The sequence below is a fragment of the Hippopotamus amphibius genome, chromosome 16 (genome assembly GCF_030028045.1).
Source record: "Hippopotamus amphibius kiboko isolate mHipAmp2 chromosome 16, mHipAmp2.hap2, whole genome shotgun sequence".
Classification (NCBI taxonomy): Eukaryota; Metazoa; Chordata; class Mammalia; order Artiodactyla; family Hippopotamidae; genus Hippopotamus; species Hippopotamus amphibius.
The window spans coordinates 31,700,546-31,715,737 of NC_080201.1; the positions used below are offsets into that span (position 1 = coordinate 31,700,546).

A 15,192-nucleotide genomic window follows, 5' to 3' on the forward strand; every position below is an offset into this window, starting at 1 on the left:
GAGATCTGGGTTCTATGTCCACCTGTATCTGGCTCTGTTGCCCCCAGACAAGCCTCTGCATCTCCTGAGCCCATCCTTTGCCAAAAAGAAGAGAACACCATCTCTCCAGTTCCTCCCAACTCTGATGTTCTAGGATTCCATGGCAGTTGGCCTCAGCCTGTCAGAGCCTGGCAATGTGGGTACCACTGGTACAGTCAATAAGTAAAGAGCACAGAATAAATGTTCCAGCCTGGAAACACAATGACAAATCTGACTATATCTCTGCTACCAGTTTCTCTGGTATTGTGAGGAATGAAGAGATAGCAAAGGAGAGAGCATTCTGAAAAGAACGAAGTCCATGTGTTGTTCTCTAGAAATGTGCCACCTGGGGGTGAATCTCTCATAAGATTCTCTGGTAACATAAACAGCAGCCCCATAATGTCATTTCTCCATCTCATTAATAAATAAGGTGTCCTCTACCTTAACTCAAGACCTTAGATTCCTGAACAGAATCAAAGTAAAGGCCATCTTGCAGAATCCCAAGTCTGAAGAACAAACTCACAGAGAGTTATTAATCACTCAAGAATTAACATCTCGTGCCTTGGAAGTAATCAAACTAGTCACTAGAACATAATAACATTGCATAGAGGGAAAAAGGAAACGTCTAGCAGAAATCTATACGTAAATGTGGGAGAGACCAGAATGAACAGCCACCGTTTACATTCCGAACACTGACTCAGTCTTTCAAGTGGTGTGACTGACATGCCAGAGTGCAATGGCAAATAAAGGACAGCGTGGAGTGCACAATCACTAACGTGCAGCTATTAGCCAAAGAGTGGGGAGATGTGCGTGGGAAAGAAAACGCTCTTTTTTCAACAGTGGAAATAACAGATTACCACACCCGCTATCCTGAACCAAATCAAATAACTCATGAATGACACTTTGGCTGTATTTCAAAATATTTCTATGCAAGTACTTAGGCCCTCAAGACTGTCACCTCTAGAGGAGGCAGTGGAGAAGTTGTTTCCTCCAAACCCACAATTCCAGTTAGAAAGAAAGAGCGAGGAGAGGAGGGGAGGGGAGGGGAGGGGAGGGAAGGAAAAGAAAATAGACCTAAGGTTCCTAAACACGGAAGAGAATCACAAGTGGTTCACGTAAGAAAAGACCTGCCTTTGATCAAAGTCCAAAATTATTAGGCTGGTATTCAATTTTTTTCCAATTGAAGTATAGTTAATTTACAATGTGTTAGTTTCAAGTATACAGCAAAGTGGTTCAGATATATACATACATACATACATATTTATACACATATGTATATACATTATTCTTTTTTCAGATTCTTTTCCATTATAGGTTATTACAAGACATTGAGTACAGTTCCCTGTGCTATACAGTAGATTTGGTATTCAATTTTTGAAGAAAAAATTTAAAAAGACCCTGGTCAGAAAATGCCTCAACTAATTTGTAATTCTCCTTCTGAAAAATGCAGTGTTGTTTGTTTGCTGTATTCAGGATGCAAACAGGCCTTGGAGTTAGTGCAAATAATACAGTCTTGACTTGTTTCCCAAGCAAAATCTTTGCATATGCAAGATAATCATTTCATTTCATTCTTAGCTGTGCATGTTTAGCGCTTTGCTTCCCACGACTTTGCTAGCAAGCCAGTGACTAAGGGGCGAGAGTGCTGTACCTAACAGAGAAATGCATCAGAAAAAGACGGTCCTTGCTAATGTTCCTAATCTCTCTCATTACTAGACTCACCCAAAGCACACTCCAGTCTAATCATATTTGTGAACAGAGCTTGTGTTTTCCTACTACGGGGTCTCTGCTTCAGCCATCTTCGAACACACTCCACCCGACCCTAGCTATCAAAATCCTCCGTATTCCCAAAGGCCTCTGTCAGAATCCACTTTTATCCTTTGTTTTTCCTCCCTCTGAATTACTTACTGCCTTGTGCCTTATCAACCTGGGAGACACAAGTCCTCACTTTTTGTATAACTTCACACTATCTATGTTAAGTGGAGCAGATGAATGATTAAATAACTAGGGTGAAGAAAAAACATTTCTTTTTCACTTTTTTAAGAGTTTTCAAATATATCATTATTGTCCAGTTTTCTAAAGTATCTTTCATAAATACATCTCAGCATGGAGTAACAGAAACTAAAATGCAAAAGGGGAAGGTTCTGAATTTTCAGATTTTAAAGACAGAAACTAAGTGTCTTCACACATTGCTGCTTTTATGAGAATATTCTATTCAATCGCCAGGTTTTTGAGACAACTCAATAAAAAGGTCAGCTTCTTTCAGGGATCTTACTTGCTTTCAAAATATAATCAAGGCTATTCCAATCAAGACAGAAAACAGCACTGCTTAATTAACTAAACTAATAAGCCAGATTCTTTCTCCCATTAAAGAAAAAAATAAAAAATTAAAAGACAGATCTTGACCTAGAGATTATCATACTAAATGAACTTAAGAGAAAGACAAATATTATATATTGCTTATATATGGAATCTAAAAAAAAAGATACAAATGAATTTACACACAAAACAGAAACAGACCAACATATACCTTAAACTATCACAACATTGTTAATCAACAATATTCCAATACAAAATAAAAAGTCAAAAAAAAAAGAAACAGACCCACAGACTAGAAAACAAATTTATAGTTACCAAAGCGGAAGGCGGGGGAAAGGAGGGATAAATTAGGAGTTTGGGATTAACAGATACACACTACTATATATAAAATAGGTAACCAACAAGCACCTATTATATAGCACAGGGAACTATACTCAATATTTTTAATAATCTATAAGGGAAAAGAATCTAAAAAAGAAAAAAATATATATATATACACATGTGTACATATAGGCTGTGTGTATATATATACATACATATATATAAAATGGAATCACTGTGCTATACACCTGAAACTACACGACATTGTAAATCAACTATACTTCAACTTTTTAAAAATTAAAAAAAAAAAAAAAAAAGACAGGTCTTGAGAACCCCAGCAGGCCACCTTGTGCTGTGCATGCCTGACTATGCGGACACCAACTATATTTACTCTGTTTCGAGATGAGAACGAGATGGAGCACTCCGGAAGAACCAAGCAGTCAGAAGACCCTGGGCATCAGCAGCAAACATCTTCCTCAGAAAAGGCAGGGGAGGAGGGGGAAGAGGGGGGGAATCTTCAGCCCCCAATGACATTCACCCCAAAATTCTCTGTAAGGCTCCCCCAAGGAGCCAAATCAGCCTCATGGACTCGGCCAGGCAGTTCCGCTGCTTATAAAATTAGAACCCAACTTCTCCCTTTGTTCTGCCAAAAGACTTCCTGTGAGAAAGCAGTAATCTTTTAAAGCTTTCCAGCCCAAAGGTCTCTCCTGGTTTGTATTCCTCCCGTCCCTGACCCCCAGAGGAAAAGCTCAATCACATCACGAGGCATTTCTTGGTTCCAAGCTGTACTGGGTCTCAAGGACTCCTGGCGAGGAGAGAAAACTGGTCATCTGAACATCCTTTCCTGGGATCTGTCTGAAGTGTAGACAAGCAGCAGAGATGAATATTAATATGCCTTCCATCATCAAAAGCTATTGCATACCCAAAGGATGATAAATATTTTAATCAGTTTTCAGCTTGTCTAGCGGAAGTCAGTTTACTCCTCAGAGATTTCCCTAGTTCTGTGCCCCAAACCTGTCCAGTCCACGCCGCTTTCCCTATCTAACTTGGGAAATCAGCCATAAAAAGTCCAAGCTTTGTTGGGGAAGTCATTTAATTTTAAGACAATTGTACTCTATTAAGTTTTTCAAGAATAGGGAAATCTAAAATACGAAGGATGCCAACAAATGAGGCAAAAACACCATGATTCTAAGTTTTCGCAGCACTGCTACTTGGAGAAACTTAACCTACTTATGTCTCTCATTTAAAAAAAAAAAAGTTTTCATATTCGCATAAGTTGTTTGCCAGTGATTGCTCCATCTTCACAGTGTAAATGCCAAAGGCATAAAACAGAACGTTCTGGTGCATCCTCTGTGCTCTTGATATTCTTATTATTTTTTAATGTTCAAGATGTTTTGGGGATATTGCTGGGAGGGTTATGTTGGTTTAAAAATAAAACCCCAAAATATTCCTGTGAAGCGGGACTTAACATTTGAGGAAAATGTACAGAGTTAAAAAGAATATATTGAAGGCTGTGCTGCTGAGCTTGAAACTGAGGAAATGGCAGGGCTGGAACGCTGACCCAACATGAATTCATTTCTTTCTTTTTTTTTTTTTTTTTTGACCAAACCCAGGCTCCCTGCGGTGGAAGCGTGAAGTCCTAATCACTGGACTGCAAGGGAATTCATTCTTTCTTTTCTTTTCTTTTCTTTTCTTTTCTTTTCTTTTCTTTTCTTTTCTTTCTCTCTCTCTCTCTCTCTCTCTTTCTTCCTTTCTTCCTTCCTTCCTTCCTCCTTCCTTCCTTCCTTCCTTCCTTCCTTCCTTCCTTCCTTCCTTCCTTTCAATTGAAGCATAGTTACTTTACAATGTTGTGTTAGTTTCTGGTGTACAGCAAAGTGATTCAATTATACATATATACGTTTTCTTATTCAGATTCTTTTCCATTATAGGTTACTATAAGACACTGAATGTCGTTCCTTGTGCTACACAGCAGGTCCAACCTTGTTGTTTATTTTATATATAGTAGTGTGCATCTGTTAATCCCAAACTCCTTATTTTCTTTAACAAGTTTGGTGTCAATTACCTACTAAGTATCAGGCACTGTTCTAAGAGCTGGGGAAACAGCAGTGAATAAAACAAAGTCCCTGCCCTCATGAGGATTATGTAAGTAGAGGCAGACCCTAAACGCATACCTGGTATCATGGCAGGCAAAGGAGAGCAGGAGGAGGCAAAGTAGAATACCGCCACTCTCTCTCTGCAATCAGAGAGACCTTGGGCAGAGAAAACGCTCTCTGAGGAGGGACAGGAGCAGAGAGATGGGAAGGAAGGGAAGGAGTGAGTCAGGGGAGGGAAGAATGTCCCAGACAGAGGCAACAGCCAATGCAAAGGCCCTGAGGCAGGAGGAAACTGGCCCTGTTCTACAGACAGTAAAGAAGGCCAGTGGAGGAGGGGGAGGGGGAGAAAGACTGTGCTGGGGAGAGCAGGGAGGGGGTGGGCAGATCCTAGATGGCTCCAGGCCCCTCACAAGGAAGTCAGATTTCTGCTCAGGATGGTGAGTTTGGGCCAGGGGAGTGAAATGACATGACATCTTTGAAAGGAACACTCTAACAGCAGTGAACATCTACGTGGTAGAAACAGGGAGGTTATTTACACCAAGGTGGTTAGCAGAGAGGGTGGTGAAGGGTGGTCAGATCATGAATCTATTTTGAAAATAGAGCTAACTGGACTCCCTGATAGATCGAGAGATAAATCAAGAGAACGCCAAGTTTTCAACTGGGCAATGAGAGGGTGCAAACTACTGAATTGTGCAGTACTGAGAGAAAGGCTAGAGGGAGTTATGGGAATCAAGAGTTTGGTTTTGGATTTGTTAAATCTGAGATACTTACTACTAGACGGCTGAAGAGGGCACACCTTTTCCAACTCCTGTTCAGATGCCCCCCAGAGATGAGACCCCAGTACCAAGAAAATACTAATTTATTACAGGCACTGGCCTATCCCACTCCTTTCAGCCTTTAAAAAATTCACTGTAACTGCATGAAAAGTTGATGACATTAAATAAAATACAAGCCTTCTTAATCCCCCAATATTTGTTAAAGAAGATCTGATGTATAATTCTGGGCAATTTCATAATTGCTCATTTAAATTAATAACATTTAAGTTAGAGGGATATATATTATCAAGCTACCACCTGTTCCAGGTCTTTAAAACCAGAGCAGCTATGTCTTAAACACTGAAAATTAATTTTGAATATGGCCATAAGACTCCAGATTTTTATGTGAAAGCTAATTTTGTCAATCAATCAAAACCAAGTTGGAGATTATCTGAGATTTTCATACACATCAAGGAAAAATTTACAAATAAGACTGTCACAGATGGCTCCAGATGGGCTGAGATCACATAAGGAAATACAGAAAAGTCAATCGTAATTTACGTGTTAGGAGAAGATGGTGTTAAAAATATCATCCACAAATGATCACAGAGATACTTTCAGGAAGACTGAAAAGACAACATCAGTTTCCTCTGGTTTAAAAAACAAAGAGGTCATTCTTTTGCAGATATCAACGAGAAGAGAGCAGGATGATGGTTATGTCACCCTTAATGCACGAAGGAGTCGGCCTAATGTGTTCCCAGAGCTCCCTGGTAAGTCAGATTTTGGCACTTGGAGCACATTTGTCCATAGAGACATTTTTGCAAAATATGGAAAGATTCCCAGCCCTGCCTCCCAAAGCACTGAGCCCACAGTAAAGGAGTAGTATTACCGGAGCAGCCCTGAGCTCCAAACCATTGCGAGTCCCTTTAGCTCCAGGACTGACCCCGGTGCTAAAGGAAGGGAAACGGGAAACCCGGAGGGATACGGGCACTAAGGAGACTCAGTCATGACCTCTAAGTAAGGGGTCTGAAACTGACACCTGTTTACACTTCCCTCTAAAATCACTCCTGGTGACGGCTTGCCTGTGTATAGTATTTTTATGGTTTACAAACTCTCTCATGTGATCTTCAAAACACTTTCCTTCAGAAGGGAACAGTTTTAGGGACCATTCAGTAACCAACTTGGGAAATAAGATCCTAAGACCTTGATTAATATTCCCAACAGTTAGCAAATATCCTTGGGAAATCTTGCTTCCCTTGCAAAACTGTAGGTCTGGGGCGGGGGGCAGGGGAGGGCTGGTTTTTGTTTTGTTTTGTTTTTAACTCATTTCATTCTTTTAGACTGAGCATCTCCTAGAATATGTCAAAGATACTTACAAAAAGATAAATGACAGGCGAGAGCTGAATTTAATGTCCCACTTCCTACCCCCAAAAAACCAGAAGAAATAAAGTATGCATTTGTTTTATGCCCTATCTTTTCTAGGAAAAATGGACATTCCTACCACCCCAATCTGGCCCGGAGGTTTCTGAATTCACATGTGAAATGCTAGGATGGTCTGCTAGTCAAAGCAATCCAAAATAAAATCCAGCAGCCAAGGCTCCAATAGCTCCCCAGGGAAAACTAGTGGGCTCTTCACACCTTTACATCAATCTGAATTCCAGTGATAAATTTATATATAATAAAATTATATATAACAATAGAATTTGTTTAAAAAATATATAGAACATATGTGAAATGAGTGTCTGTGTGTGTGTGTGTGTTTATTAACAAATGCTAACAAAATTTAGCTAAAGCCAATGAAACCAGGCTCAAATAGAAACCTTGGCTGTTAATTCCATTTTTCTCTCCACATACTAACAAGAGTTAAGAGAGATGGCAAGCCTTTCACTTGGAATTTCCCAGCTCCTGTCACTCTGTCTCACCACCTTCAGCAATTTTAGCCTTATTCTCATTGTGTGCAGAGCAGAGACACTGGAACAATCCTCTTAACATTCCTGAAATGTAACAGGCACATCTAGTACTTGGTACCAATAAAGCTCAACTCTCAGGCAGCTCACGGAAGGGTTAAAAACAGAAAGTCCTACCCACTGGTTTGCTCTGATGTTCCTGGAGATATTGTCACTGGATGTATCCTCAGTAGAATTCTATTCAACACCTCTGTCTTTAAGTACAAAGCTGTAGGCTGTAGCAGCTTTAAGAAACATAAGTATCCCTTTTTTCTGCTGCACAGTATCTGTGTGTGAAATTCTCTAAAGGGGTTTAAGTATTTACCCTGAACACTATCAGGCGGTTTCTAAAATTTTCCTTATCCAGTTGCAAAAACACTTCAAAGAGAATCATAAACATAGTCCTTTGTGCTTTCCATGCACATTCTGTTTCTAAGGCTTAAGCCTGAATTCTCTTGGAATTGTAAATTTCTTCCCAAAAAGACAGGAGTCACAACCACTTTATTTTTTTCTTAAGTCATTATTAAGTCTGCAGCAACAAAGGAAAAAATTGGAAAAGTCTGAGAGAAATCTAGAAGGCAATCAAAAGAATCAAAACCCATTTGAAATTCACTGCTAAATAATATGTACAACTTCCCCCCCAGATATATTACTCTTAACAGAACAATACAGAGGTGTGGGATTGCAGTCGGGGTGGGGAGGGAGGAATATGGAAAGAACCAATCTTCAGAGAACACGTTTCAGGTAATAAAAAATGTGAGCCAAGGATTTTAAGCCACTATAGCTGAAAAGTGATTTTCTTCTTTTCTCCAAATTTCCAAAACTAAACATAGACGGTCCCAGAGCTCAGAGTCTGCACACCTAATTTGAACTGTTAGGTGCTTGTGACAGTTTACCTGCCTCCAATGCCTGCGTCTCCTGAGCCACTCAGCACTGTACCCGTCCAAAAAGGGAAAAGGGAATTTAAATTTTCATTTAAAACCACTAGACAATTTCATATCAGATCCTAAATTACTACCATATACTCTGCTCTTATATCAGAAATGCTACCTCTGAAAAATGGAAGACAGGATTATATTAGCAAATATAATTTAGTATATACATTAACACTAAAGGGGAGAGATATACAAATATAATATGTATATACACACACACACATAAGCTGATGACCCCACCATTAATATGGACAAAAAAAAAATTGTTTTATTTACATCACCTTCTTCCTCACATCCCCCAAAATCTTTAATCCTGGAAGAACGTTTAAAATGAATTTAGCTAACTGAACTATAATATGATAGCAAAACCCAAGCTACCTCATGTACCTTTCAGAATGTGAAAAATCAGCCTTGTTCCTCTATTCAGTTACAAAGAATTTAATCTAAAGCACTGTGATGATAGCTTCATTAATCTCTCCCAAAACAAACAAACTGCTCCTCGGCTCAATCATTCCCCACCTTAGTGTAACCTACACTAAGAAGGGCTCAGCCAGACAGCAATCGACAGGCTCCTTGGCCTGAGCTTTCCCAGATGATTTACACAGGCCAGAATGACAGGCTAAAAGGCATGACTCATCTCGAAATTAAACTATTGTAACTAACTTGTAAAGGACAACTTTCACATACTTCAGTACCTTTCTCTCTTAAAACTTTAACAACCAGAAACTGGTAACGGTATTAAATAAAACACCTACTCATTTTCCACATCTCTCTGCTCTCCTGTGCCAAATTTTAACCTAAATGGGTAGAATTAAATGTAGCCGATAGCTTACCTAACATAATCATATGTTGGGTTTTACACTGTTTCAAAACGGATACATTAAAATAATCCAGCCTTGGCTCTGACCCACTGAAGTCAATAAAGGTTATTAAGGCCAACTGCCACATAAATGCACTGCTACCCCAGCACGAGGAACTGTCAAGACAGGAAGTGCAATTCAAAACACTCAAAACGATCAGGATCTACCCTGCTTGTCTAGAGAAAAAAAAAAAAGAAAGCAATGAAAAAAAGGAGGAAATTTCTTTCCAGTACAAAAATCATCCGTACTTGTGAAAATGTTTACTCTGGAAATTATACCAAATTGGCCTTTTTTTTTAAGGTCAAAAGGAAATGAATAAATGTCATCAATTTAGAGGACATCACACCTAGCATTCTTTTCTGTATCACTGTGAATTCGATAGTGTTAAAACATTTTTATAGGTAAAATAAATGTCAGTTTTGCAAAGTGTGATACCAGACCCTAAGAGACAAATGGCCTATCCGTTGAATCTCTGGCTACAGTCAGACTTCCTCACCTCACAGGAGAGTTCGGCTTTTCATATTTTTTTACCCAGAAAGCAAAGCCTGTACAGTTTCTTTCAAATGGTAACTCTCTCTTATCCTGAAGGGTCTCCTCATAATACGCTAATCTTGGATGTAGGGTGGTGGGCTGGTTTTAAAAAAAAATAAAATACAAACACAAATATGTGAATAGTGTTAGAGTATCATAATACCTTCTGAAGAGCAAAATGAGAGGAAAGCCTAGGCTAAGTTCCTAGGTTATAAGGAAGGGTTCTGGTGCTTTGGGCTTAACGGCTCATAAATTCATGAGGTAATATTCAGGGAAAATGTGATATTTTATCAGAATGTCATTCAAATGTAAGGTTTAACATTTACATCACAAGAGCCTGCCCAGAGTAAAACTATCTTCAGGGAGGAAAATGGCAAGAATAAACAGTGTGATTTAAAAAAAAAAAAAAAAAACGTTGCTTGCTGGAACAGGGGATGGGTAGTGGAGGCTAGGGGAGTTTTAGAGACGGCTGACTAAACTTTTTAAAATATGTGACGGGTTATGACATGTGAAGCAATTACCATTCATGGAAGAAATGTGATTTCAAAGCTCATTTTCCGTTCTCCTTTTATATCCTACCTGAGACTACACCTTCCAACCACAAAGGGAAAAAATGAACACAAAGACAGAGAGGAATTACAACACAAGTCTCTTCCCAGGTATGAGGGCTGTCAGAGGTTGCTTTAATCACAAGCAAAAGGTGAAAAGTAATGTACATGCTGCCCGAGGTTTTCTGCTTTATTTTCTCGCCAAAAGAGATCGATACGTTGCAGAACAGACCAAATACATTAATTAGAGAAATCTTTCCACAACCCACACGCGATTTTTACAATTCAAAAGAGCACAGCGATAAAGAAGAATCATTTGTCTGAAAGGATCATCGTTTTGAGTCGTATATTCCCTGGAAGCAAAGTGAGTACAATTCAGAAAGGCTGTTTGGATTAGTCTAATTCTATAGAATCCAAATGTGCACCAAACACTGCACTTTTTATGTTAAATTGCTGTTGAATTTGTTAACCCACAACTGATTTCCTGTGTTATGGAATCTTGGAGATTACAGCTAACTGGAAGCAACAGGGATAATTCTGGACAGTTAATGGTACATTTGTCTGCATTTTCCTGAAAGGCTTTGCATCTGGGGGCCGCAAACTGGTAGCTCAACATTGCCCCCTACTGCTCACAACTGAAAAAATATGAGGTGGGCGGGTACGAAGCAGGAATTTAACCAGCCAGTGCAAATTCCACCCAGAGCATGCAAATACCAGATGGCACGGCACTAACAGCCACAGAACCATAGACTTGTCCAATGACTATTCTTTTCTGTCCCCTCCAATAGCAAGAGTAACTTATTATGAATTTGTTAAAAGTCATTAAAAAAAAAAAAGGCTTGAAGTGATGCTTAAATTTAATTTAGAAGTGCCATTCCTTTCATCTTGGCCCAAACCTTCACTCTGCTGATAATGATCTCCCTGAGACTTGCTGAGACACAGAGGCCATTGATTTCACTCAGAACACTTAGTAATGCCACACCAACTGCAAGGAAACTCGCTCTGGAGAATTCCCAAGACTGTTCTTCTTTTTAGTATTTTGACACGAGAGTTATAAAGAGAAGACAGCCGATCTAACGTGCCGTCACCACCAAATTAAAAAAATACATATATATAACTAAATAGTTTAAGCGAATTCATAATGAACATCACTGGTAAAGCTTACAAAACCAAAGATTTCATTTAAAAAAAAAAAGCCCTTGAACAAAAGCAATTCAAAACCATTTTCTTTAAATATCAGTGAGTTTCTTATTTTGCCAGCTCTAATTGTTTAATTGTTAGAGTTTGCCAACTCGAATTCAAAGAATTGTCAAGTTGACAATCCCAAAGCCGAACTGATGTCTTCGTGTCAAGGTCTGGCAAGTCAAGAAGTTCTAACTCAGATATAAACAGACAAAGCCAGGATTACACAGTGAGAAAGAAATTCCCTAAAAATGAAACTGCCTTTACATATATACATCCCATAAAAATGGAGCATACTCTACCCGGACTAATTTTAGGAACAGAACTAACTGAGGAAATATTGGCATGAACTTTTCATTACCTTCAACCCAGTTTTACAGTGCTCCATTTTGCACTGATTCACGTCTTTGGAGAAATCCACGTCTGTGATACTATTAGTACACTAAAAGGATTACAACATTCCTCCCCCCCCCCCCCCCCCACCGCCCCGACATATATTTATGAAGAGGCATGCTTTAAAGATTTAAGGAAATGTCTCAAAAGCAGGGACTTCTGGATTCTGACCCAGACTTTCAAACCGGGGCCCCTTCAGGGTTGGGACTTGGTATTTTCATTATTATAAAATACAGATTAACAATAACTAACCATTTTTGCAAATCAGTTGACTGTTTCCAGCACATCTCAAAGTCTGTGCAATGGTACTCTCTCAAGAGTTCAGCAGGCTTTTATCACCTTTCCACTACATTCCAAACTTGACGATCTGGAGGTAGAACAGTGAGGGGGTGCAGGGCATGACCCTAGAGCCAGTCTTCCTGAGTTCTAATCTCAGCTCCCCGACTTAGCTGTATGATCTTGAGGAAGTTAGGTAAACCTTCTGGGCTTCAGTCTCCTCATGTGTAAATGCGGGGAAAAAAAATACCTACTTTACAGGGTTGTCATAAAAGTTAAATAAATTATATATGTAATAATTAGAATCTTGCCTGGTATTTAATCAGGATCATGTAAGTATTTGCTATTATTACTATTATTTTAATTTAGAGTTAATCCAAGTGGCCTCAATTTACCTTCTAGCTATACTTCCTACTACACATCCCCTGAATTCCATGCTCTGGTCACATTTGTCCTTCCCTACTCCTGATCTTGTTTTTACAGTTTCTGGGGCCAAATGTTCCTCTCTGAATGCCTTCTCCCACCCTACTTCTCCCCACCCAAGGTCCCCAGAGGCCACATCTGCTGTTTGACAACCGTCCTAGCTCCAGTGCTCTGGGTTTAATACTCCCACCTCTGAACGGTGATTTTTTTTTTTTACATCTCTATTACAGGATTTCATTTCAGCTAATGTAATACCTGGCTATCTTCATGCTTCTCTCCTTGGTAAACGGAATGTAGGGGTTAAGAGCACGTGCTACAGAGCCAGGCTGCCTGGGTTTCAATCTCGCTCGGCCACTGACTCCACAACCTTGGGCGAGGCACTTAATTTCTCTAGGCCTTGGTTTTCAAGTCTATAGAGTAAGATTCGTAACAGTTTCTGCACCTCACAGGACTGTTGTAAGAACTTTAGAAGTGAATAGAGGGAAAACTCTTAGAATAGCACCTGGTACATAAAAAATGCAAATGAACTTTAGGAATCACTGTTGTATTGTTTTCATCGATGCTTCCCAGTATATGTCTAACACGATGCCTTACATGCAGTAAATGCTCAATAAAGGTTCATTGCACTAAACTGAGCTTGTACTGACAAAATCCCTGGCTGTTCCCACTACCTTACCACGAGCAACCTAACTCACTAATTTAGAATTTTTTTGTCTTTATTTTTTAATTAAATTACAGTTGATTTACAGTGTTGCGTTAGCTTCAGGTGTACAGGGATTCAGTTATACATATCTATATAAACATATTTTTTCAGATTCTTTTCCATTATAGGTTATAAGGTATTGAATATAGCTCCCTGTGCTATACAGTAGGTCCTTGTTGGTTACCTATTTTAAATACAGTAGCATGTACACGCTAATCCCAAACTCCTCATTTATCCCTCCCCGTTTTCTATGTCTGTTAGCCTATTTCTGTTTTGTAAATAAATTCACCTGTGTCATTTTTTTTTTGATTCTACATATAAGAGATATCACATGATATCTGTCTTTCTCTTGCATGTACCCATGCAAATTAGGCAGCCAAGCACTGACGGAGCACAACATCCGGGGAAAGCCGGTCCCAGACACTTACCACCCCTTCCATCTTCTTCCACAGCTCTTCCAGCTGAATCATGGGTGGACACCACCAATCGGTGCACTTTTTGTATCGATTGCCTTGAAACCAGAACTGTCTCAGCCACTCAAACTCGACCTAGGGATCATAAAGACATGACCATGGTTATAATGCCCCTGTGATGGACAATCACGGACAATAAACTTCGTCACTCAATTCTCCTCTAGTAACTTCACAGCCATAGGGTGAGAAAAGGTGAGAAAAGCTCAGCCTAACCAGTTCCCAGTATAACTTGGAGTCTCCAGAGCCTTTCTGCAAAGTCAAGAAGAGAGTAGTCTTAAAGCTTAGTGAGACAACCCAGGTCAGGCTGGGGAGGGGGTTTCCAGTCACATTCATCATGCGGAGGTGAGGAAACTATAAGTCAATCAACAAGTCCGGAGATCCCAAAACACACAGCAGCCTGCACCGTGTAGGATGGAAAGATATAATCAAACAAAACATGTTTTCATTAAACATCTTTATTAAAGACTAGTATTGAGAACAAAACACAGGCACATATTAGAAGATAGCAATTTTAAGTTTCTTAGATCTAAAATAAACAAAGAATTTACCCAAAGGCCAAGAGGAGCTGGCGGTAATGTCAACTCACATAACTGAACAATATAAAGCTAATTATGGAGGTATACAGTAAACCTGCAGAGCCATTCAAATTGTCACTTTCAATTCACTCAGGGCAAATGACAATAGGTAAAAAGAACAGTAAAGACACTAATAAGTTCTTTCCTTTCTATGAACCTACTTTCATAAACTTCAAATATTTGCCTCAGCGTCCTTCTATTCTAGCCAAACCCCATTATTCATTTGGTAACCCATTCCCTTCCCCAGTCTCAGTCCATGTGGTCTGGGTAGAGCTTCAGCTCTAATACCAGGAGTGGAACATGCAGCCCAATCTGAGCCAATCAGCCCACCACACTTCTCCTGGTCACAGAACTGGGTTTGGGGGAAACAGGCATATGTTCAATCACAGTAAGTCTTGAGACTGTCAGAAGATATAGGAAGAGGATTCTTCAACCACTTTGCAGAATGGAAAGAATGGAGGTAACACAGTAGGAAGCAGCTACAAGATGAGTAGATTAAAAACTGGGTCCTGGTGATATCAACTGACTCTTGATCAAGCTATTCCTGAAGCCCTTTTTTCTTAAACCAATTCAGGTTGAGTTTTCTGCTTCCTGCAATTGAAAATAATCCCAACATATGTAGGTGAGAGGCTGAGTAAAGCTTTGAAAGAATAAGAAATTGTTTCCTATCTATTTTCTTTTACTCATCTTCAACTTGAAAATCAAATTTTACAAAGTACAACTTCATTCATCCCAAAGCTCTTTTTACCTGTGTTGTCTAAAGAAATGTAGAGCTTTCACAGCTTAATGTTGAGTAAGGTTGCCTTTGCTAAGGTAATCATGTTCTGTATACAGGTACAGAGCT

The 15,192-nt window shown here is 39.4% G+C and overlaps 1 protein-coding gene across 6 annotated transcripts in view; it reads right to left on the minus strand.

The window, feature by feature from the left end:
• FTO (FTO alpha-ketoglutarate dependent dioxygenase) overlaps positions 1 to 15,192 on the minus strand; it is a 382,583-nt gene that overhangs the window by 193,132 nt on the left and 174,259 nt on the right. For 2 of the 6 annotated variants that reach the window (XM_057711122.1, XM_057711123.1), the window contains exon 7: positions 13,729 to 13,848. The exons of 1 other annotated variant lie outside the window; for it this stretch is intronic. In XM_057711122.1, coding sequence (XP_057567105.1) covers positions 13,729 to 13,848 — 120 coding nt within the window. Of the gene's footprint in view, positions 1 to 10,618; positions 10,677 to 12,150; positions 12,395 to 13,728; positions 13,849 to 15,192 lie in introns of those variants that run through there. 3 more of the 6 variants (XR_009049648.1, XM_057711124.1, XM_057711125.1) reach the window with 3 other exon arrangements.